This window comes from Myxocyprinus asiaticus, chromosome 9, assembly GCF_019703515.2.
Source record: "Myxocyprinus asiaticus isolate MX2 ecotype Aquarium Trade chromosome 9, UBuf_Myxa_2, whole genome shotgun sequence".
Classification (NCBI taxonomy): Eukaryota; Metazoa; Chordata; class Actinopteri; order Cypriniformes; family Catostomidae; genus Myxocyprinus; species Myxocyprinus asiaticus.
In genome coordinates this window covers 10618455-10643465 of record NC_059352.1, presented here as the reverse complement: position 1 = coordinate 10643465, position 25011 = coordinate 10618455, and the positions used below count along the sequence as shown (strand labels likewise).

The 25011-nt window shown below is 36.7% G+C and overlaps 2 protein-coding genes across 6 annotated transcripts; one reads left to right on the top strand and one right to left on the bottom strand.

Annotated features, from left to right (window-relative positions):
• Positions 1-176: 176 nt before the first annotated feature.
• Positions 177-14073, top strand: stau1 (staufen double-stranded RNA binding protein 1). 4 transcript variants are annotated; one of them, XR_007898207.1, is made up of 16 exons: positions 177-346; positions 2927-3273; positions 3397-3518; positions 3593-3773; positions 4297-4447; positions 5495-5666; positions 5817-5912; positions 6147-6359; positions 7678-7821; positions 8042-8188; positions 8436-8511; positions 8607-8929; positions 10018-10140; positions 10627-10836; positions 12942-13021; positions 13151-13219. XR_007898207.1 is itself a non-coding variant. In XM_051707264.1 (15 exons), exons 2-15 carry the CDS (start codon positions 3084-3086, stop codon positions 13236-13238), a joined length of 2106 nt encoding a protein of 701 aa, XP_051563224.1. In that variant the 5' UTR covers positions 177-346; positions 3075-3083; the 3' UTR covers positions 13239-14073. The 4 variants fall into 4 exon arrangements, 3 of the variants coding, with proteins under 3 accessions (XP_051563224.1, XP_051563225.1, XP_051563223.1); XM_051707264.1 differs by lacking the exon at positions 10627-10836 and having other exon boundaries at positions 3075-3273; positions 13151-14073; XM_051707265.1 differs by lacking the exon at positions 10627-10836 and having other exon boundaries at positions 3593-3749; positions 13151-14073.
• A 1693-nt stretch (positions 14074-15766) lies between these two features.
• Positions 15767-21581, bottom strand: rdh20 (retinol dehydrogenase 20). Of its 2 annotated transcripts, XM_051706999.1 has the most exons (5): positions 21092-21581; positions 17764-17862; positions 17100-17248; positions 16797-16928; positions 15767-16262 (listed from the first exon to the last, which is right to left on the bottom strand). In XM_051706999.1, the coding sequence occupies exons 1-5, from the start codon at positions 21542-21544 to the stop codon at positions 16139-16141; spliced, it is 957 nt and encodes a 318-aa protein (XP_051562959.1). In that variant the 5' UTR covers positions 21545-21581; the 3' UTR covers positions 15767-16138. The 2 variants fall into 2 exon arrangements, with proteins under 2 accessions (XP_051562959.1, XP_051562958.1); XM_051706998.1 differs by having other exon boundaries at positions 16797-17248.
• Between the last annotated feature and the right edge of the window lie 3430 nt (positions 21582-25011).

Here is a 25011-nt window from a genome sequence, read left to right as displayed (position 1 = left end):
CCACAAATCTGACTTTGCAGATATAGCTAATTTACCAATACGATTATTTGAATGGTTAAAGAGTAGCCGAATATTTATTTAATATAAGAATGAATTATGACCAACCCTCGTTTCGTAAATTACCCCCTCAAATTAATGGCGTGATGTCATTTCCTGGCAGGGGCGGAAAATATCGGGCTATTCTCTTTAGTGTTTGCCCTGTCCACATACACACTCTACCTCTCCCCTGTGTTTTCATACTAAACCAGTCCAGAGCCCCCCTTAAATTGGACAAAAGGCGAGCACACACTACGTTTTAACATCGTACCTCATGGAGTAAATCACAACCGGAGCGAAACGCACCGAGGTGAGGTTTGTTCAGGCGGAGATGCGCGAGCTGCTAGTGTGTTAGCGCGAGCCATTCATATTGATCTCAATGTATCTTATCACACACGCTGTCATAACGGCCTTTCCCACCAAACATGCTTGTATAACATTACATTTTAAGGGCTTGTTTTATGTATGTAGTGCATGCATGCATGCTTGTATAGCTGGCTCAGATTCTTTGCAAGGGTAGGAGTCTTGTGTTTTTTTTTTTTTTTTTTTTTTTTTTTGACAGCTGATATTTATTTTTCTGTTTATATCACCGGCTTGTGTGTGTGTGTTTAAATCAGATACGTTCACAATCATAAATTACCCATATTAAACCATGTATACTAAAGAGTAATAGGCCTAGGGTTATTTTATAACCTAATTATGATCAGCTTTCAAACCATTTTACCTTGATGGTGGCGTGTGCGAATGTTTGCGTAGTGAGTGTTATAATTAGTGTACTTTAATTGGGATTGCCTATTAATGCTATATCATGCATGTTTTAAGGGTTTGCCCACAACTTTTGCACGGCCGATGTCTTTGTTCTTGTGCTATTGATTAGGTTTCCAGGAATAGACAGTCTATTACTATTACAGCTTGTTGTACTGAAATGTTTTTGAAAAAAAAAAAATTTAAGTAAGGACTTCCATACTTGATATTTACGTATTGAAATTCATATTAGCCTACATATTTTTCTTTTAATTATCTTCAGATCAATAAGCTCCAGACTCCATTTAAACAACGTTTTGTATATAATTTAAGTATTAGGTGTGCTATCTTTTTTTTCTTTTTTCTTTCTTTTTTTTTTTTTTTTTTTTGTGTAAACTTTATACTTTAAAAATATAAACGTTTAAAAATCTCCCATTCGTTTACATCTTTGGAATATCAGAATATGCTTAATTGTGATTTGGTCTTCTTTTTTTGGATTGTATTACTTTATTGTATTATTTTGTTATTTTTATATATTTTTTTTATTGGTCTTATAAAATCTATTTAACAATCTTTTTTTTTTTAGAATTTTGAGATTTCACATTAAAAACCATCTTATTCACATAAACAAAATGCATAAATAGTATGCTCATAAATAAAAAAAATTAAATCTTTATGTATATTAAAATATCATATAATTCCTTGCTTTCTTTGTTTCAGAAAAATTAATAGACAAACTTTAAAATGGTTGAAATAGGGTTTTAAAGGGATAGATCCCCATTTGGGGATCACCCAAAAATGAAAATTCTCATCATTTACTCACCTTCATAACATCCCAGATGTGTATGACTTTCTTCTGCAGGACACAAACAAAGATTATTGAAGAGTATTTCAGCTCTGTAGGTCCTCTGGGGGGCAAGTGAATGGTGATTCGGCTTTTGAAGCTCCAAAATGGAGATAAAGTCAGCAAAAAAAGTAATCCATAAAACTCCAGTGGTTTAATTGATGTCTTCTGAAATGATCCAGTTGGTTTTAGATGAGAACAGACCAAAATATAACTAATTTTTTACTGTACATCTTGCCATTGTAGTCTCTAGGCACAATCATGATTTCAAGGTTGATTACACTTCCTAGTGCTTGACGCATGCGCAGAGATCTAGATGTAGCTATAGGAAGTGTAATTGAGCTTGAAATCATGATCGCCAAGGAAACTGCTGTCAAGATGAACAGTGAAAAAGGAGGTACATTTTGGTCTGTTCTCACCCAAAACCAACTGGATCGCTTCAGAAGACATTGATTAAACCACTGGAGTCTGATGGATTATGTTTATGCTGACTTTATGTGCTTTTTGTCTGGTCATCATTCACTTGCATTGTATGGACCTACAGAGCTGAGATATTCTTCTAAAAATCTTCATTTGTGTTCAGCAGAAGAAAGTCATACACAGATTAGATGGCATGAGTGTGAGTAAATGATGAGAGAATTTTCATTTTTGGGTGAACTAACCCTTTAAGTAATAGTCGACCGATATGGGTTTTTCAATGGCTGATGAACATACCGATAGCTAGAGAGCAGGATGGCCGATATAAATGCAGATAAACATTATACAATTTAATGACAGCTAATCAAATGTACAAAATATCTAAAGTGAAACAAACACTTATGGAATATTTCCTCAACTTTGCATAAACGTGAAAAGAAAGAGCCTTCAAAACAGAAAGTGTTGACTATCCATTGACAAATAGATTTTAAAAGATTTTGAAACTGACACATGAGAAAGTTAACAATTTTTAATTGGCCAAGACAACACCGGTATCGGCCGACGCTGATAATCGCGAAATGGCCAATCATCGGCCGATTAATCGGCCTGGCTGATATATCGATCTATCACTAGTTTTAAACCACTCCATTTGTAGACACATTTTGTTTGTTGAAATATCATGTTCATCAAGTAATACTTTCATTTTCTATAGCTGCCTTTATGTGCTGAAGCTTACCTAAAACTTTTATTGCTGTCCTGCAAACACTGATATTCCATTCTGGAAATGCAAATCTAGTTTGTTTTGTTGGTTGAGTAACTAGGCGTACTCATACCTATAATAACAAATCACCTTTCTCTTTTTACTTTTCTTTTTTCTCTCTGCAGAAGGAGCTTTGCAGTCGTTCTTCATTCTACATACCCACACCGTCTCTCTTTCTCCCTTTCACACACACAACTCTTCTTAGTAAAGATCTTTCCCCACCTGGCTGCAAAGCCTATACCTGGTCATTCAATCAAGCTATCTTCCTCTTAGCCAATCAGAATGTCGCAGCTTCACTTCCAGGCGCCTGGCAACACTGCACCAAATGCTGCCCCTATACAGCTGGCCCCGCCCCAACCAGGGTTCAGTATTCCCTGTGCCACTGCTTCCTTACCCTCAGAGAGTGCGAGTCACCCGCTACGAAGCTCCGCCCTACCTTCTGCTTCTGCCACGCCCTTCTGCAACCCTACAGGTGGGTAAAAACTGCAAAATCAGCAGAGAAAATACAAAAAAGTCTACAGATTCCATTTGGGCCTTAACTATAGAGTTTTTAAATGTTTCCTTATTGATGTAATCTTTTAATGTTGTGTTCAAGTATCTAACATGGCAAACCCTAAAGAGAAGACCCCAATGTGTTTGGTGAATGAGTTAGCCCGTTACAATAAGATCCAACCTGAATACAAGCTACTCAGTGAACAAGGACCAGCCCACTCCAAGGTAACAATCAGTTATTAACTCAGAAGTATATACACAAACTCTTCCCGGTTTCTGATGGTCTCTCCCGGTCACAGATTTTCTCAGTGCGGTTAACTCTGGGGGAGCAGCACTGGGATGCAGAGGGGACCAGTATTAAAAAAGCCCAACACACGGCAGCATCATGTGCTCTCGCCCAAACGATTCTGCCAAAACCCAGTCACAGAAGCCCCCGCCACCTTGGCAAGAACCCAGGTGGGATCTACAAGGGCTCAGAGTGTATGTCCAATTGCATATTTTTCCTTGTCTGCTTTAATGGAATAGTTCTGAAAAAAGTTCTGTCATCCTCTACTCACCCTCATGTTGTTCAAAACCTGTGAAGTTATTTTTTTTTTTCTTCTGTCAAATAGAAAAGGAAATATTTAGCAGAATGTTTGGACTACCCTTTTTCCATACAATAAAAGTGAATATGATCTTTCAAGCTCCAAAAAAAATGACCAAAAAATGATTTGGTTGCTGTATAGACTTTCAGTTAATAATGACTTAAATTTCAGTCTGTCACTGACACAATGCTTGAGTTGCATAGATGATGGAATTTTCATTTTTGGGTGAACTATTCCTTTAAGATGCCAAATGCAAGTATGCTTTTAACTTATCTCAACCTTATTTATATTTATACATATTTGGGTGCATTTATTTGTCTGTTATGCTGTGTAGTGCATTTTGTTTCTGTGTAGATTGAGCCTCATCAATTTTAGCGGAGCAAGCTGCTGTTTGACGTGCTTCTCTCTCTCTCATGCAGATGGCGTAACCCACACTGTGGAGCTTAATGCACTTTGTATGAAGCTGGGCAAGAAGCCTATCTATAAACCTATAGATGCCTACCAGGGGATGAGACCAGCGTTCAACTACAACATCAGAGCGCCAGGCCCTTATGCACGCTCTATGCAGCAGTATGAACTCCATATTTCTGTATATTCCTTCTTTATCTATTAAAGGAATATTCCGGGTTCAATACAAGTTAAGCTCAATCGACAGCATTTGTGGCATAAAGTTGATTACCACAAATTATTTCGACTCATCTGTCCTTTTCTTTAAAAAATGCAAAAACTGAGGTTACAGCGAGGCACTTACAGTGGAAGTGAATGGGGCCATTTTTTATAGGGTTTAAAGGCGTAAATGTAAAGCTTCTAATTTTATAAACGCACTTGCATGAATTCTTCTGTTAAAACTTGTGTATTATTTGAGCTTTGAAGTTGTTTAAATTGTTGTTTTAGGGTTTGTTGACATTACATCTTCATTACAACAAAGTTAGAAAAATTGGCTATAACTACACAGAAAAGTTAACACGCATATTGTTTACGTCTTGTGTCCATACCTTTGAAACGGTGAGTATTTTAATGTTTACGGATTGGCCCCATTCACTTCCATTGTAAGTGATTGTAACCCAGATTTTTGTCAAAATTAATTTTTGTGGTAATCAATATTATGCCCCAAATGCTGTCGATTTAGCTTAACTTATATTGAACCCAAAATATTCCTTTAAGCATGCATAATTTTCAAGATTTTGGCAGATATGGGTAGCCAGTAAGTACTGATATGATTTACAGTATTATAAATCTATGCTGTTTTACCTAGTTCACACTACTAGAGCTAGAATTTTACATCTCCAAGCATCAAAACATTTTAATGTACAGGAGAAAATATGGACAAGTTAGTATGGATAAGTTTTGTTAGTTGTGCTTTTGAAACCTGGCACAGAAAGTTATGGTGTAAATTGGTAAATAAATGGCTGATTTTACCTGCTTCTAATATCAGCCAGAACAGACAGATGACAATTCTAAAAATGCTAACATTTACCTGTCTGTAATGATGATTTTGCAGCAAACGTCTATAAACTATCTGTACAAGGCAAGAATTAACATATTGTAGTATAAAGTTTACTTCAGTTTGCCATTTAAATTGCCAATGCATAATGATGTCTTGATCCTTCTGATCAGTTATTACTACCCATTTCCCCCGGCGGGGCCTGTACTGTATCATATGGAGCTGTCTATCGGTGGACAACAGTTCCATGGCAAGGGCTGCACGCAACAGGCAGCCAAACACGACGCTGCTGCTAAAGCTATCAAATATCTACAGAAAGAGCCAATACTGCAGCAACTAGCTGAGGTAAGATGTCATATTTGTTACACAATGAGTGTGCTGATTCAGTGCCTTAAAAATGAAACTGATCTTATGGGGTTGTTATGTAGTAACTATCAGTGATGTGAATTTACTAAAAATACAATATGTCGTAATTATCATTGTCTTTCTCTGAAGATGAAAGAAGAGTCGGTAGAAGAAAACCTCAACAAATCAGAGATCAGCCAAGTTTTCGAGATTGCACTGAAGCGCAACATGCCTGTGAATTTCGAGGTATATCGTTGTGATCCCATCCAATTGGTAGACTGAAAATTTTTAATATTTCAATAAGTTCAGGTTCTTCTGAAGAGCTTTCATGCACTTTTTACTTTGAAAACTGACCTATACAGTAAATCAAATGATCATGCATATAGAACATCTCAAGATATTAGAAATATATTTTGGGCCAGCAGTTCTATCTAGAAGCACAATTTTTTCCCATCTCATAACTCCATCCTCATCCCTCAGGTGCAAAAAGAAGCAGGACCTCCTCACATGAAGAGGTTTGTGGTGAGAGTATCAGTCGGTGAGTTTTCAGGGGAGGGTGAGGGCAAAAGCAAGAAGATCGCCAAGAAGCTAGCTGCCATCGCTGTGCTGGAGGAGCTTCGGAAACTACCACAACTACCTGTTGCTGACAAAATGCCATTACGCATTAAAAAGAAAAGCAAGTCCATCATTAAGGTAGAAGATGAATTAGATTGTAGGATTACTTTATGATACCCTGCTCTTCCTGCATACATTTTCATTTAGATTTTATCCATCCATAATACCATAACCACAAAATTATGATTTTTATTACCAAAGATTTCGTTTTCCTGTATTATCACTATGGTTTCACTATAAATAACATGGCTAAAATATAGTTGCTGTAGTAAAACCAAGGTAAATTTATTGCGAGGGAACGCAGAGCTTATTCCTAGGGAAGGCAAACTATTGCAAGGCCACTCGAAACGTATTCCGAGGGAACGCAAACGTATTCCGAGGGAACGCAAACGTATTCCAAGGGAATGCAAAATATTGCGAGGGAAAGCAAAGCTTATTGCGAGGGAACATAAACTTTTCCAAGCCAATCCAAACTGTTGCGAGGGAACGCAAAGCTTATTGCAAGGGAAGGCAAGCTATTGCAAAGCCATGCAAAGCTTATTGCGAGGGAACGCAAAGCTTATTGCGAGGGAATGCAAAACTTATTCCGAGGGAACGCAATGCTTATTGCGTGGGAATGCAGAGCTTATTGCGAGGGAACACCAAGCTTATTGTGAGGCCATGCAAAACTTATTCCTAGAGAACGCAAACTATTGCGAGGGAAGGCAAATTATTGCAAAGCCATGCAAAACTTATTGCGTGGGAACGCAGAGCTTATTGCGAGGGAACGCAAAGCTTATTTTGAGGCCATGCAGAACTTATTCCTAGGGAACGCAAACTATTGCGAGGGAAGGCAAACTATTGCAAAGCCATGCAAAACTTATTGCGAGGGAACGCAGAGCTTATTGCGAGGGAACGCAGAGCTTTTTGTGAGGGAACGCAAAACGTATTCCTAGGGAAGGCAAACTATTGCGAGGGAAGGCACACTATTGCAAGGCCACTCAAAACTTATTCCGAGGGAACGCAAACGTATTCCGGGGGAACAAAACGTATTGCGAGGGAATGCAAAATATTAAGGGAACGCAAACTTAATGCGAGGGAACGCAAAACTGTTTCCCACCCTGTCCTCTAAGGACCTCTGTACTTTTTATACCATGTTACGAAAGTAATGAATACTTCTCCATATTTACTGTACAGCATGATGCTATTATGCCAGAACTCACTAGAAGCAAGTGAAATTGTAGTTTGAAGTTTTAATGGAAATATTTTAATTTAAAGCTGTATAGATTTATAAGGACGGACATTTATTTCAGTTATTGGCCATACAAAAAAATAATTACCAGCTATTGGAATCAGCCAGAATTTCTATATCAGTGCAACCCTTTTTATGTGTATTGTCCTTTCCAATGCTTTGCAGCTGCAGACCAGTCCAGAGTATGGGCAGGGCATGAACCCCATCAGCAGACTCGCTCAGATCCAGCAGGCGAAGAAAGAAAAAGAGCCTGAGTACACCTTAGTGACAGAGAGAGGACTGCCCCGACGCAGAGAGTTTGTCATGCAGGTACTCTATCAGAGAAGAATGCCGGCAAAGCTTTTTCGTAATGTCTTAGAGAATATTTGGTGATAAGGGCATGTTCTTCTTGTCATAATTTTCTTCTGGACTTTACTAAATTGATTTTTTTTTTGTTGGTCAAAATGATCATTTGTAATGCTGCTGGAAAGGTAATTTGTCCCCGTCACACACTTCTCTTTCACGTCTTCTCTCCGTCTCCCTTTCTTAGGTGTCTGTTACAGGGCAAAGTGCTGAGGGAATGGGCCCTAGTAAAAAAGTGGCCAAGCGAAATGCAGCCGAGAAGATGCTGGAGCTTCTGGGCTTCAAAGTGCCTCAGCCACAACCACCCAAACCGGCTTTAAAAACTGACGAAAAGGTGAACATTTGCTAATGCATTTTGGTGACTGTTTACTTTGCATTGTAATGAACAATGAACTGTGCTAAACACAGGTGTAAACGGGGTCCAAAACATTTTGTGAGATGATCAATGATACCGAGTTCAGAGGTAGTCTGAAACACGTGACAACATTTGTTAATGCGTTCAGACAAAAGTGAATTATAAAAAAAGTATACCTATGTATACCCCCACTGTTTGTAAATAAAGTACTTTTGTCTTTGTAAAGCCACCTGCTAAAAAACCTGGAGATGGACGAAAAGTAACCTTTTTTGAGCCAGGCTCTGCAGAGAAGGCTGGTCTTGGTAGGTGTTTTTTAACATCTGTCATATAGCCTATTGAACTTCACATGAAGATTTTCGTTTTTCCATTCATGTTTTAATTTTCCATCTCTATGCAGTCAATAAGGAGGAAGACTTCCGACTCCCCTTCTTCAGCCATCAACAGCTCCCTGCTGGCATTTTACCCATGGTGCCTGAGGTGGCACAGGCGGTGGGTGCCAACCAGGGACCTCATGCCAAAGACTTCAGTCGTCCAGCTGCCCCAAACCCGGCCAAGGCCACAGTCACAGCAATGATTGCCAATGAGCTGCTTTACGCTGGTACATCCCCAACTGCAGAGGGTATACTGAAGACCAACAACAGCCTGGCACACAGACCCAACGGACCCCTTACCAGACCGTCCGAGCAGCTCAGCTACCTGGCTGCTGTACAGGGTTTACAGGTACTAAATATAACATGCAACAAAACATTTTTTTTATTATTTTTACATTTTTTATTGTTATTATCATCTGATATAGTTACAAATTAAAATATCACAATCTTAATTTAATTTTTCACTGAGCATTATTTGTAGCGCACCATCCGTCGTGCAGATGTTGCAGAGTCTAGTGGCGGATCTATTGGCTTCAATTATATACACGTTTTATATTATAGATCTGCTTTTGGTGTCTGTTGGCTTTTGATGTTGTTTGCACAATTGTTTTGTTGTTATTCAATTGTAGAGTACGGGGGGAGAATCTATAACCCAACTCTGACCCTAGCCCTACTTAACGCCATGCAATTATGTAGAGCTTTCCTCATACATATGAATGAGTCTTCCCCTGGCATCCTACATATCGGAAATCCATGCACGGGGAAGCCAAAATAAGGAAATAAAAAATAATCTTTAAGATTCTCATTATTTGTGTAGTTTCTCTGTCCACTCCCTTTCCCTTTTGACCTGTTAACGAGATCGACCAGTGGTTGTCTTGCGATTGACCCGTGATTTATTTATTTGCAACCCAGTTACCAAAATTTGGGGCATGTCTATGAAAAACATTTTCAAAACCATGATTTTTTTTGGGGTTTTGTAATTATCTAGCAATATTTATTATTCAAAAGTTTGTCAAAATTATGACTGTTGTATGGATAAATTTATGAATGAATGTTGTATGAATAATTTTAATTTATACAGTGGAGAAGGTCAATAGATCTGAGGTGGGACAGGTCAAATTTACCATTTTAAGGCAAGCATACAGACACATTGATGTGTTGAAAACTAGCTTCTTTTCATACTAGGTACATTTTATGCTAGATGATTTAACATGTCTAATAGCCTACCATAAGTGTATCTAACATATAATAAATCTCACAACAACAACAAAGGGATTTGTGCTTCTTTATGCTTTAAAAAGTCCTGGGTCACAAAAGCAAACAAGTTTACCGTTTTCATGGAATGTGCCAACTTTCATGCATTCTTCCTCCTTATAAAGTTAAAGAGCAGGATCACAGTAGCTCAACCAGTGTGTGTGTGTCTTTTTTTTATTACAGGTTGAATACAAAGACTTTCCTAAAAACAACAAGAATGAGTTTGTGTCTCTGATAAACTGTTCCTCTCAGCCTCCTCTCATCAGCCATGGCATCGGCAAAGATGTGGAGTCCTGCCACGACATGGTGAGCCTTCCTCAAACCTGTGTCCATTTGTTTTTGTTTAAGAGAAATTATAGAGGTGGTACCATGGTACAGTAATGGGCTGCGTCTGAAACCAAAGGTAGCTGTCTTGTTGCCTCGCTGCCCTTTCAGTCAATGACTGAACAGACAGCGTTCGTGTACGAAGGTACCTCCAGAAACTGGTTTCGGACAGGATACTGAGGCAGCATAATGCCACATCGTTGCTAGGATACCAGCATCTGATTATCACCATTTTGTGTCCACTAAAGGTAACGCGTCTGCTTCATTGTGGTTCAGTTGGACTGAATGGTCTAATAATCTAGAACAAAATCAGGAGAGTTTTGACGATAACCAAGTGTATATTTAATAACTACAATACTACTAACTTGCTAGAAATGGAATCAAAAGTTGGAAAAAGTGAATAAAAACATACATTTATAAACACATTGGCCATCAACTGCCTCTTCGGCTGCCATTTTTTTTCTTCAGCTCAACCACTGTGGATAAGCACGCACCGGATTGTGGGATTTCATAGACTGCGAAGGATACATCTATGCTGCCTTCAAAAATCGATCAGATGAAGGTATCTCAGTAGACAGGATGTGACATGAACGTTGGATTCGGACATGCCTTGATCCCTTCCTACCTCCGTATACAGCCTCCGGAGGCAGCATTTTCCTGGTTTCGGACGCAGCCATGGTATGAGATAGGGATGTAGATGGTTAACCGATTAATCGGTACCCATCAATGAACAATTTGTTTGACCAAAGCTATCCATTAAAAAAATATAATTGCTTACAATTAACAATGAATGAAAGCTAAATTAATGGGCATGAGAGCACAATAATGCATAAACCACTGTCTTCCTCTTAATCTGTTAAGAGTAGAGCTGTCAAAATTAAGTGTCCGTGATAAAATTATGGGGAAAGGAGCTCTTAACGCTAATTGTTGTACATAACAAGCCCAGATGGGCCTTGAAGGCACATTTTAAATACCACAGAAGTACGGCAAGTCCTAACTATCACCAAAACACAGAATGAGATGTTTTTGTCTGCAAGCGCTTTTCATGTGGAGTTCTGGAAGTACTGTGAGAATCATGTGTTTTTATTTCTCCAGTGCATTCAACACCATCCAGCCTTCACTGCTCAGAACTAAGATGGAAAAAGATGTATTGAACTTTAGCTTGGCTACCTGGATAACTAACTACCTCACAACAGACCCCAGTATGTTAGGCTTCAGGTCTGATGTGGTGAAGTGTTGTACAGGAGTCCCACAAGGAAAGGTTCTAGCCCCTTTTCAGTTTACCCTCTATAAATCTGATTTTCAGTACAACGCCGGTAGCTGTCATCTTCAGAAATTTTCTGATGACAGCAGTTGTTGGGTGTATCACTGAAGATAGTGAGGGTGAATATAGGGGTCTGATCAAGAACTTTGTGGACTGGTGCCAGCTGAACTGCCTCCAGCTTAATGCAAGACTAAAGAAATCGTAGTTGATTTCCGAAGGAAGACATAGTGGAAAATATTGCCAGTAAACATCCAGAGGGTGGACATTGAGATTGTGAAATCATACAAATACCTGGGTGTCTACCTAAATAATAAAGTGGACTGGTTTGGTAACACAGACTATTTGTACAAGAAGGGTCAAAGTCATATCCACCTCCTGAGACTATTGAGATCCTTTGGTGTGTGTCAGGTATTGCTAAAGACTATTTATGATACTGTGATGGCATCTGTCATTTTGTATGCTGTGGTATGTTGGGGTGGAGGTATTTTGGAGACTTAATAAATTGATCAGGAAGTCTGGTTCTGTCCTGGGGTGTCCTCTGTCCTTCATAGATGAATTAGGACAGAAAAGGATGGTCAAGAAGTTGTCTTCTATAATAAACAATAACTCTCACCCCTTCAATCACACAGCTCAAAAGAGCGTTATAGAAAGTATTTTCTTCCATCTGCCACAAGAAGGTATAATTAATATCGCACATGATTGGCTTGACTGTTGTGCAATGCTTTTATGGTATAGTGTTTAGGTCTGTTGGTTTTGTTGTTTTTATATTTTTAATCACTTAGGATGTGCTGCTCAAACATGTGAATTTCTCCTTACGGGGATCAATAAAGTTTATCAAATCAAAGTGGCGCTTGATGCTAGCGCTGACGCCCTGATGTGAATCACAAACGTGGCTTCACGATTGTTGTAACAAAGTGGATAGCCACAGTCTGCCGGCTGATTAATATTGTGCAGAATGAGAGTTTAAGAGATTTAATGCCCATTGCAATGAATGTGCAACCTATGTGGAGACTAATTCTTTCAGTTTGTCAAATTCCCATTTAGAGTTTGGAAACGTTTAATGTTACTTGAATTGGTGCTATTTTAGTGCATTTCTATCTTTTTACTGTTGGAGGCTTTGTTTGGAAAATGTATTACATATTGTTTTGTTTTCATTCCTAAGAAATGCATTTTGACAGGAAAAGAAGAATATTTAGAGTTACATTTCAGCACTTTTAAAATCTGCAATTAATCAAGATTAATTACGAAAAATTACGCTATTAATTGCGATTTTTAAGAGAGATCAAAGTGTACAGCTAAAAAGACCATGAAGTTGGACCGATGCAAATTGTGTGATTCAACATTACATTTCAGAAGTCCGAGTTTAATGCAGTTCATATTAACAAAAAACAACTACAAGCCTTGATACTGAGAATATAGGCCTTGATAAAAAGATATTACCTATTTACAAGATACTTAAAAGAATAACCATGGTACTTTGTATTTTTGTTTACTAAAATGCCTTTATATTTCTGGTCAGGCTGCTCTGAACATCCTAAAGCTCCTGTCAGAACTTGACCAACAGTCTAATGAGCGCACAGCTAATGGACCATTGTCAGGGTATGTTGAAGGGAGAGGGCCATAACCACTTTTCTTACAACATACGATAAAGTTGCAACATTGAAACTATGCTGAAATGTCTACAATTGTACAATTATTCTTTTATGTCATCTATTTACCTCACAATAGGTGCAGCAAACAAGACCAAGACGGCGACGCATTACTAAAACCGGCTAACTCAAGCACCATCGGAAAGACTCTGGACAGCACAGCGTAGAATTTACTATTTGATTGATCTTTTTATCTACAAAACACTAGAGAAAAGTCACAAGCAGAGTTCTAATTAGCTGCTCACAAAGGCCTTGGATATATTCTAAACTCACATTTAAACAAGGTTGAGAGATTTTACTCACTCCTTGATGTTGTTTAATTGTACACATGCAGTAATCGATTTATTTAATACGCTAAGGCTTTGAAAAAGTTGCCCCATCATATCCAGTAAAGTGGTGGTTTTGTTTTTGTTGAGTCGTAAAATGATACTCGTGATGAATTGAGTAGAGAGACTTTTTCTTTGTTGTTCCATGTGCAGGAAGTCATGTTTTCATTGCCATGATTTATTTTTTATTTTTTATTTTGTCTCTCTCTTTTTTTTTAATGTTGTATTATAGGAACCCAGTGAGTTGGGTTGTTGTGTTAGCGCTGTTGTGAAGTGCAGTTTAAAACCCCATTGAAGGATATGATGAAGCTTTCAAACACGTCTCTGCTGTGGTGGTTTTTCTTCAGTGCTTTTTGAGTTACACTGGTGACCATAACACATGAAACACAACAACGACAAAAAAAAAAGATCAAAATTCATTGACATTTTCATGTAGGCTTGGGAAAATGTTTTTGTGACTTCAGTGTAGAGCGTGTGGTAATATTTTGTGTCATCTATGTGTGAGAGACAGAGTGAGGGAATGAATGTATGTTTCAATCACGATAATCTTCAGACTTGACAGTTAAATTGATGCTCCTCCTCCTCTCTGTGTTGACTACACCCACTCTCTGCCAGTTGCATCTTCTTTTCCTCATGAAATACCAGTAAAAATGATGTGCCTCTTGCACAAAAAACACGTTGTCTGTGTGAGTGTGTTTGTGGGGTTGTAAATTATACTAGATTTGCATTTCCTGGAGGAAATACCAGTGCTTGCAAGGCAGGAAAAGAAGTTTAGGTTTTAGGCTTTGGTTCTGGTGAGTGAAATGGTACATCAGAGCCGCTTTGCTGTTGCCATGATCATGACAATCTAGAATTAAAAGACTCCAGATCTGATGTAAACACTGTTTTCTAGCATTGACAGATTTTTGATTAGTTATCAGTGAATTGGTGTGCATGCAGATTTCATTAGGAGATTTTGTTTTATTTTTATTTTTATTTTTTTTAATCTTTAAGATCTTTAAAAAAAATATTCTAATGTCTAGCACCCCTAGATCTGACTACAAAACTAACATCACATCGTTAAAGAAACATTTCACATTTCTTTAGTTTAATTACTGTTATTGGATGATTTAATTAATAATGGTTAACAATTGACAATGATGACTGATAAATCAATAACAACCCTAATATCCTCTGAGCACCACCCACTCAATAACATAAAATGTACATGCTGACTTGAAAAATTGAAAAATAAAAGATAAAATAAAAATACAATTACAAAATGAACTTTACATTTTAATTTGAATTCTGTCACTAGTATTATAATTATTTAATTTTATTAGTGTTATTTATTTGATTAATAAATATTTATTATTATTATTATTTTTAATTTCTTTTTCACATTTATCTTGCCTTAAGATTGCAGTGAAAATAGAATGTCAAATCATCAATTGCATTTTAGTTTTCTTTTTATTTGAAAGGGAATATACATTGTCATTGTGAATTAAAATTAATTAATTTTTAATAATGGCACATACTTTGTAGACACTTAGTAGAAATAAAATGGTTCATGGGATTTTTAATTAAAATTTTTATCTTATTTATTAATTTAAATTTGAAAGGTTTAGCATTTCATAGCCTTGTAACCACTTCAATAAACACAAAGCACTTTATTAGGAACACTATGCCCTAATAAAGTGCCCGAAGAGGTCTTCTGCTGTTGTAGCCCAGCCACCTCAAGGTTCAACGTATTGTGCATTCTGGGAGGCTATTCTGCTCACTACAGTTGTACAGAGTGGTTAGCTGAGTTACCGTAGCCTTTCTGTCTGCTTGAACCAATCTGGCCCTTCTCCGTTGACCTCTCTCATCAACAAGGTGTTTCCAAAAGCAGAACGGTCACTCACTGGAAGTTTTTTGGTTTTGGCACCATTCAGAGTAAACTCTAGAGACTGCACTGCGTGAAAATCCCAGGAAATCAGTAGTTACAGAAATACTCGAACCAGCCCATCTGGCACCAACAATCATGCCACTGTCAAAATCACTGAGATCACATGATTTTTGGCATTGCACTGCTGCCACACGATTGGCTGATTAGATAATCGCATGAATAAGTAGGTGTATAGGTCTTCCTAATAAAGTGCGAGGTGAGTGTATATAATGTATATGTGGCAGAGTGTGTATTTGAAAAGAACGTAAAACTTTAGCTTATGCGTTCAAATGTGGGCATGTGAACTAGTACAACAACTATGCATTTAAATGCAATGGGAAGCTACTTCCAAAATTTATAAATCATTTTCCCATAAGTTTCAGTTGGATTCTTGACTAGTTATAAAGTTCTTTATTAGTAATTCAATGTGCAGACATTAATTGGATACATGAGTCATGACAAATGTTTGGATTATTGAAACAGATAATATGCCTGTTGATTTGCTCTTTCCAGTTCTAATCCAACCTCTTAAAATCTGCATTTCAGCCCATGAACCATTTCAGTGGTTGATGAAAGGCTCACACATGGGTAATTAAGCTGCCTGAAAAACAGATCACAGTTGGACTGGAACAGGAGTAAAAGTTATTTTTATACTCATTTCATCTCAAGCAGTTATTTCCCAATATGTCCATAATACAAACTGCATAATATTAAACAGAGTAGTTCACATATTAATTGAGCTGTGGCAGTCCAGATAAGTCCAAATCTGTACAGCCTCTCCGTCCAGGGTTGTGTTAATGTAGATGGTTTGTGAACTACCCCTTAATTGTAATGTTTAAGCAGCTTTTATGGCGCCATTGGCTGCTCTTTTCTTACTCATGGTCTCGATGAATGGATACATGCACTTATCTGAACCCATGAAGCGATATGTAACCACGTTGGATTCCCATGGAAACAGTCTGCAAAGACAGGATGTTATTCTTTAGATAATCAGATTGTATCTATTTGCAGATTTGAACTAAAAAAGAAATGATCCTTTGTGTCATAATGATTTGTTTTGCTCTTTGTTGACATCTGGAGCATCATACCTGTAACCTTCTAAACACCTCGAACCACAAGCTATGTTTGGAAAAGCACACTACCATATAGAATGCAGCATGCAGTATGTGATACTGTGTACAGTATGTGATACTGTGTACAGTATGCAAAATGTCTGTATGCAAGAAATACCAGGATGGCGGCATACATTTGCCTAAATGTGCAGTAATTAGAGTAGCAATGTTCGGAATACTGTAGCATACTAAAATACTGAATAGAATACCCGGATTACGTACTACATTTTCCAAAAGTGTAGTATAGAACAAAGTACGCAATGCAGTGCACTCAACTTGACCTTCTATTCTCAATGTTACATATGAACTAAAAGTAATTTGATTAAAATACAAAATCATTGAGACTTAAAGTCATGCTTGTTGATATTTGTCTGTACTTACGCTCTGGCCAGGAAGGGCAGATAGGTAAGTCTGGGGATGCATACTAGTGGCTGGTCTATGAGAATGGCATTCATTGCCTGCTGTACACAGTAGAGGGGCTCTAGTGGAGGCAGTACCAGTTCAACCTCCTCCCTATAGGGGGAGACAAGGCAATACAGTGAAGTAGTAATACAGCAGTGATTTGCTTTACAATTAATAATCTTAATACAAAATGTTATAACTTGCTCTGCATTTTTTTCCACATTGAGAAAAGGTAAGGTAAAGGTTAAATGTATGTAGTTTATGTATAACAGAAAAAAATACCTAATCCTGCAGCCTTCAAACATGCCAGTGTCTACGACATAAGGACAAACTAGAGTGGTCTTCACTCCATCAACATCCTCTTCTGTCAGCAGTTCATGGGCCAGAGACTCGTGGAAGCCCACTGCAGCAAACTTGCTGGCACAGTAGTCCTAACACGCTCACAAACACAGACATCAACTAATGTATATCCAGTTTTACAATTTTGTTGTCATGATGACCTAACATCTTTACAGCTCACATAGTATGCAGGGTTTTAACAGAAGAATTAATGTTAGTGCTTTTATAAAATGATACACTTCACATTTCTGCCTTTAAACCCTCCAAAAAATTCCCATTCACACCCATTGTAAGTGATTCACTGTAACCTAGATTTTTGCTGCTGCTTATTTTTTCTTTTTCTTTTTTTTTCAAGAAAAGGAGGGACGAGTCGACAATAGTTGTTTGGTGGTTATCAACATTATGCCAAAAATGCTGTTGATTGAGCTTAACTTGTATTGAATCTGGAATTTTCCTTTATCATATGAAAACAAGGAATAAACCTAAATTTTTAAAACTGGAAAATTTTGATTGTTTTGAAAAAGGCTCTCTTCAACTCTCTGTATCTCATTCCATTTCTAATGTACAGTATGTAGAGTTTCATATATACTTGTTCTGTCCATCTTACCTCTACACAGGCTGTGCTGAAGAGTCCAAGGACACTGGCTATTGTTATGATATGACCGTGGTTATTGGCCTTCATCTGGGGCAGGAATGCCTTAACAGTCTACAAAAACAAGTGGTTTGCTTTAAGTATAGTTATAACTATTATTTAAAAATAAAGTGTGTGATTTTTTCTTAAGATGCTTTCTCCTATCCCAACTTAATATACAGAAATAACTATATTTAAGCCATTCGTTGGTTAATTCCCCCCGAAAAGTGTAACAGTGTGGCTCTGTGACGCTATCAAAACATTGCTCTGTTAGTTTGAGCATCCTGACCTGCCGAACACAGCAACATTGGCTCAACAATTGATGCAAGTTTGGGGCAGGACTATCAATTTGGAATCCTGTCTGAAATTGTTTTGCAATTCCATTTGGTGGCACAGAAATGACACACATCACCTTTAAAGAACAAGATCCAAAGTGACCCAATTTACTAGCATTTTCTTTAAGGCACTAACTAAATGCACCATACCAAATATTATGGTATGATGGAATAGCTATATTTTTTGGACATATATCATGGTATTTTTTTAAGTACCTTGTAGTACCATGTAAATACTGTATTATGGTTCACGAATATGTTATCATACAGTACAATGCAGTTCCAGAAGCTCAACTGGTAAAGCATGGGTCTTTCTTTACAAGTCATGCATTATCATTTCTAGAGAACACACGTACTGATAAAATGTATATCTTGAATGCACTGTAAAGTGTCTGCCAAATGAATAAATGTAAATGCAAGTACCTAAATAATGGCAAACATTATTGTAGGCTGTTACAAGATTGCTCCACTTTGTGCATGGTCACAGTTCTTTGCATTAAGAGGATCAGAGTGAGACTTATGTTGGGAAATAATGTTTACCTCAGAGAAGGGTTGCAAATAAGGCTAAAGGGATAAATATCAGGGAAAGCTGTGTAAAAGTCCACATCATGCGTTCTATGCATCTCAAGCTCTCAACAGTTTCTTTCTCAGAACAACCGAGGTGCTGAGCAAAGCAGCCTTGTTTACTTCTTAATCCGGTCTAATATCATTTGACAAACGTGAATGTGCATGAAGTAGTACAATATGTTCATGTGGCATATAAAGTACTTCAGTCACATTATTCTCAGGCTGAATGAGTCTGATTCTGTAAAGTCTTCTGAGAAAGTTTTTTATTTTTTTATTTTAAGGGTGAATCTCAAAAACTGTCAAGAATATGCCCAGATTATATTTCATGTTTCTGGACAAATTCAAGAAATTATGTTTTGCTTAAAGTGGTAATTTACCCAAAAATTAAAATTCTCTCATCATTTACTCACCTTCATGCCATCCCAGATGTGTATGACTTATTTTCTTCTGCAGTACACAAAGATTTTTAGAAGAATATCTCAGCTCTGTAGGTCCATAAAATGCAAGTGAATGGTGGCCAGAACTTTCAAGCTCCAAAGAATCACATAATGGCAGCATAAAACTAATCCATATGACTCCAGTAGTCAAATCTATGTATTTAGAAGTGATATGATAAGTGTGGATGAGAAACAGATAAATATTTAATATTATTTTTTTTTTTTACTGTAAATCTTGTAAGATTTATAGTAAAACAGGATTTAAATATTTATCTGTTTCTCATCCAAAACGATTGCATAGTTTCAGAACACTTATTAAACCACTGAAGTCGTATGGATTACTTTTATGCTGCCTTTATGTGATTTTTGGAGTTTCAAACATCTTGCCACAATTCACTTGCATTGAAAGGACCTACGGAGATGAAATATTCTTCTAAAAATCTTTGTTTGTGTTCTGCAGAAGAAAGAAAGTCATACACATCTGGGATGGCATGAGGGTGAGTAAATGATGAGAGAATTTGGTGAACTATCCCTTTAAAGAAAATGTAGCCTATCTTAAGGACTATTAAGATTCATTACCGTAATGCATTCGGACTATTATTTTCAATAATGATTATTATTAGATTCTTTTGTTACTGAAATGCAAAAAACAAACAAACAAACAAAAAATTTTCTTTAATGCAAAAAATATATATATAATGATGTATTTTATTTTATTTGTTTTTATTTATTTTTTTTATTATTTTTTTTTAAAGTATTCATACATTTTGGTAGTATTTGTTTTACTATCTTTAATGTATGCTGATTAAAATTAATAAATGTGTTGTAGAACAGTTGTATAATTTTTTAACAGTAAGTTTACTGTAATACACCGAAAATGATTAATTCACTAAGAAGATACATAAGATTGTCATACAAATTATGGCACAATGCATGACCATTTAGGACCATAAGATTTCAATAATAAAACACATATCTCCCCAAATTTTCATTACCATAATGCATCCCGATGGTTTATTTTTGAGTATGTAATTCTAATTAATGATTATTATTAGATTCTCATTACTGTAACACACACACAAAATAATAATAATAATAATAATAATAATCTTTACTGTAATGGAAAAAAATAATGATGTAATTATTTTTTTAAAGTATTCATATAGATAGTATTTGTTGTTCTACCTTTCATTTATGCTTGTTAAAATTTTAAAAACAAATTGTATGACAGTTAATATTTTGTTAACATAATTTTTTTTTTTTTTTTTTTTTTACTGTAATGCACAAAAAAGTATTAATTTAGTAATGAGAATGGCCACCTCTTAATTGTCATAAAAATAATGGCACAATGCAAGGCCATTTAGGACCATAAGATTAAACGCATATCTTCCCAAATTCCCATTACCGTAACGCATCGGGATGATTTACTTTGTGTTTGTAATTCTCATTATTCTCTATTATTATTATTAGATTCTCATTACTGTATTGCAGAAAATATCTTTCTCTTTAATATAATTAAATACTAATGTATTATAAAAATTGTAAACATATTTATACATCTTGGTATTATTTGTTGTTTTACCTTTAATTTATGCTAATTTGAATTTTACAGTAAATTAAAAAATTTACAGTAATACACACACACACACTATATATATATATATATATATATATATATATATATATATATATATATATTGTAATGAGAACGACCAAGTCTTAATTCTCATAAAAAATGTCACAATTATTTTTTTTAATTAAATTTTCTTTATGCGAATTATATATTTTTTATTTGTATTTTATTTGACCTTGACATGTTTTAATAAGATTCACCGTCAAGCCATTTATCTCGTCATCTTAAGTTGTCTTGTCTCTGAGCAAAGCCTCTTACACTATAGAGTTATATTTTACACCTATGGTTCCCATATGACCATCCATCCTTTCATCCCACACTTACAATCTTACCCAGAATAGGGCATGGCAGTTGACTTTTAGGGTTCTCTCCACCATGGTATCGGGGCAGTCCAGGATCCTCTCGCCTGCCACCACCCCGGCATTGTTCACTAGGTAGGTCACATCTCTTCCCACATCCTTCCGCACCTGGTCAGCTGTGCTGTACACCATTTCTCGGTTCGTCACATCCACCGTATACGCATGTGCCTTGCCCCCTTGTTCCTTCACCAGCTTGGCTGTCTCCTCATTAGTTTCTCCATTGATGTCCCACAGCACAACCTCCGCACCATATTTAGTGAACTCCAGGGCAAACAGACGACCCAGTGCCCCTCCGGAGCCTGTTATTAGTACCAACTCACCATCTATGGGCTTGGTACGTGGTCTCAACACTATCCGCAGACAGGAACGCAAGATGAAATATACAATGTCTAACATCATCATCTGCAAATCCATTAGAAAGATCATGGTAAATGGTGTAAATGTATGCTTGTATGGGAGAATGAGTGAGACAGCCAAGCTGGTTGCCCTGGCTCTGTACTAGCCATTTAATTCCCTAAAATGCTGTTTAAGTACTCCCTCTCTCAGGATTAACTGAAAATACCCTTGCCTGAGCCATCAATAAAATTACTTTTGTTATGAGAATTGCTAACACACTGAAAAAAAGGTAAGCAGCTCTACAGAAAATACTGAACCAGTACACTTGAAATCAACGTAATACATTCATGTTTGAGATGAGAACATAATTATATTGCGTAAAGGTGATTTCAATACAGTCATCAAAAAGTGATACTTCTAATGGATTTTCACTCAATGCAATTTATTGACTTTTTTTTAAATTTATAAAACTTATTGAAAAAGAGCTATTGCAACACAATTCTTCAGCATTTGGTCTCAACCTAATTTCATTGTTCACAATCCAATTGTGTGAATAATATTTGTTGCATTAATGTATTGTTAAAACCGGGCAGGGGATTTCCAGTTTCCAACATGCTTTGCACTGGACTGGATTGGGAGAGTACATTTTAAAATTAAGTGTTATTTTAATGTATTTCTACACAAAATTAAACAAGTATGAGACTTATTAGTGTTTAAATGTTCTGTTGGTATTTTGAAGAGTTTCTGTCATGTGGAATTGTTTTGGAGGTTACCATTGTTGAGAAGAGTGGAGCTAACTGTCAGTGTTGGGGAGTAACGGAATACACATAACAGGATTATGTATTTAAAATACACAATATACTATTTTAGTAACTATTCCACTACAGTTACAATTTAAATAATTGGTAATTAGAATAGTTACATTCAAAAATTATTTTGATTACTGAAGAGATTCCTTTGCATTTTATTGTCATTTGTTTCATTTAATATTTAGTCCTTTCAGATGGAAACATTTATACATATAAATGATGCGATCCAAAGTTCATTTTAACAGCGGTGAAACACTTTCTTATGATGTGTTACATTCATACGAGCAGACAGAGAAGTAAGTTTGAAGTAAAATTGGAGCAGAAGAAATAGAAATAAACATTGTGTAAATTGTCAGCTTTACGCTAAGCTAAAATGCTATTTCTAGCCATTTTACATGCACATGTTACTAGGCACAATCATATTTTTTTATCAAGAAAATTCACGTTGGATCATAATTTCTTTTTTTCTAGTAAGACCTTTGATATTAGGGCAAAAATTGTATTGAATTTTTGTAATTTAATTTTTTTATTGTTTTCCTGTAAAAATATAAAAAAAAATCCTTAAAACAAGATCAGTTTGATATATCTTGTTTTAGAAACAACACTGCATAAGATATTTAGGTTTTTCAGAGAATGTATTTTTAACATGTGTATTTTGTCTTACTGTATTGGCAGAGTTTTTATTGTCAAAACAAGTGAAAAAAATCTACCAGTGCTGAAGAAGTAATCCAAAGTATTTAGAATACGTTACTGACCTTGAGTAATCTAACGGAATACGTTACAAATTACATTTTACAGCATGTATTCTGTAATCTGTAGTGGAATACAGAAGTAACCCTCCCAACCCTGCTAATGGTTAGGTCGAGGTTGGGTACATTACTTCTGATAAATTAGTGTGTATTGCTGTTAACTCTCAGCAGCACCATACTTGTTATACAGAACAAAACATATACACCAATAAGCCAAAACATTGTGACCACTCACAAGTGAAGCAAATAACGTAGATCATCTTCTAACAAGGCCACATGTCAAGGTCTGGGTAGATTAGATGGTAGTCAATGTGTTGAATACAGGAGAAATGGGCAGGAGTAAAGACCTGAGCAACTTTGACAAGGGCCAAATTGTTATGGCCAAACGACTGGGTCAGAGCATCTCTAAAATGGCAAGGCTTGTGCATTGCGTCCTGTACTGAAACGACTGTACTGTACTGTGGCACAAGTCACAGAAAAATGTTAATGATGGTTATGGGAGGAATGTGTTACAACACACAGTGCATTGCACCCTGCTACGTATGGGGCTGCGTAGCCACTGATCTGTCAGAGTGCACATGATGACCCCTGTCCACCATCGAAAGCACCTACAATGGGCATGCGAGCATCAGAACTGGACCTTGAAGCAGTGGAAGAAGGTCACCTGGTCCAATGAGTCCCCTTTTTTTACATCACGTGGACGGCCGTGTAGCCTACGTGTGCGCCATTTACCTAGGTTAGTGGTGACACCACGAGGCACTGTGGGAAGACAACAAGCTGGTGGAGGGTGTGTGATGTTCTGGGCAATGTTTGGCTGGGAAACTCTTTTGAAGTCCAAATTTGTCCAAAATCGAAGTCCATTCATGTGGACTTCAATTTGACATGCCACCTACCTAAACATTTTTGCAGACCAGGTACAACCCTTCATGGCAATCGTATTCCCTGATGGCAGTGGCCTCTTAAAGCAGGATAATGCACACTGTACACATTGTTCGGGAATGGTTTGAGGAACATGATGAAGAGTTCAAGGTGTTGCCCTGGCCTCCAAATTCCCCAGATCTCAATCCGATTGAGAATCTGTAGGATGTGCTGGAGCAACAAGTTCAATCCACGGCGGCTCCACCTCGCAACTTACAGGACTAGGATCTGCTGCTAATGTCTTGGTGCCAGATACCACAGGACACCTTCAGGGGTCTTGTACAGTCCATGCCTTGGCGGGTCTGCACTGTTATGGTGCCACGTGGAGGACCAACCGCACATTACGCATAATGTTTTGACTCATCAGTGTATATAATATGCTAATGTGTTTGTTGCTAGCTAGCAACAAGCTGCAAGGTTCAATTAAGTTATTTGAACAAATCAAATTTAAGTTAGGTTAACTCAATACATTTAGGTTTTTGCTACATAACGTTTTTAAGTAGAGCCTACATTTTAATTTCATATAAAAGAAGCTCCTTTTCAATGCGTGGAACTAATGTCCACAACTGAATCAAGTTAAACCAACAATTTGTTTTCCCCAGTGCATCTTGAAAATGGTGTATTAGAGAATTTCATCTTTTTGTCCAACTGTATAATAAGATTAAATATGATTATTTTATTGAAAAAATGGAACAATTCAACTTCAATATAATTGTATTATGTCCATATACAAAGAAAAATTATTTGGTCATCTCATACATTACATTACCCTGAAGAAGCTCCACTAATACATAATGGACATTTATTAAATTCTCTTCACTGCAAAAACAATCCATATCATACAATATAGAAATTTTGACAATGAAATTAATATATTTCTCCAAGGAAAGACCAAATCTTCTTTCATGTTAAGTGTGGTGTGATGTGAAACTGTGGAAATGTATTGTGCAGTAAGGAGATTGTGCGTATATAGCATTAATCTGGGGTGGTTATGAGTGAAACTTTTAATTCTTGACACCTTTAAGAGGCAGTGTAAAATTCTTTCAGGTTTTGAACAGTGCTAGTCTTGTTTAGTGGTGGA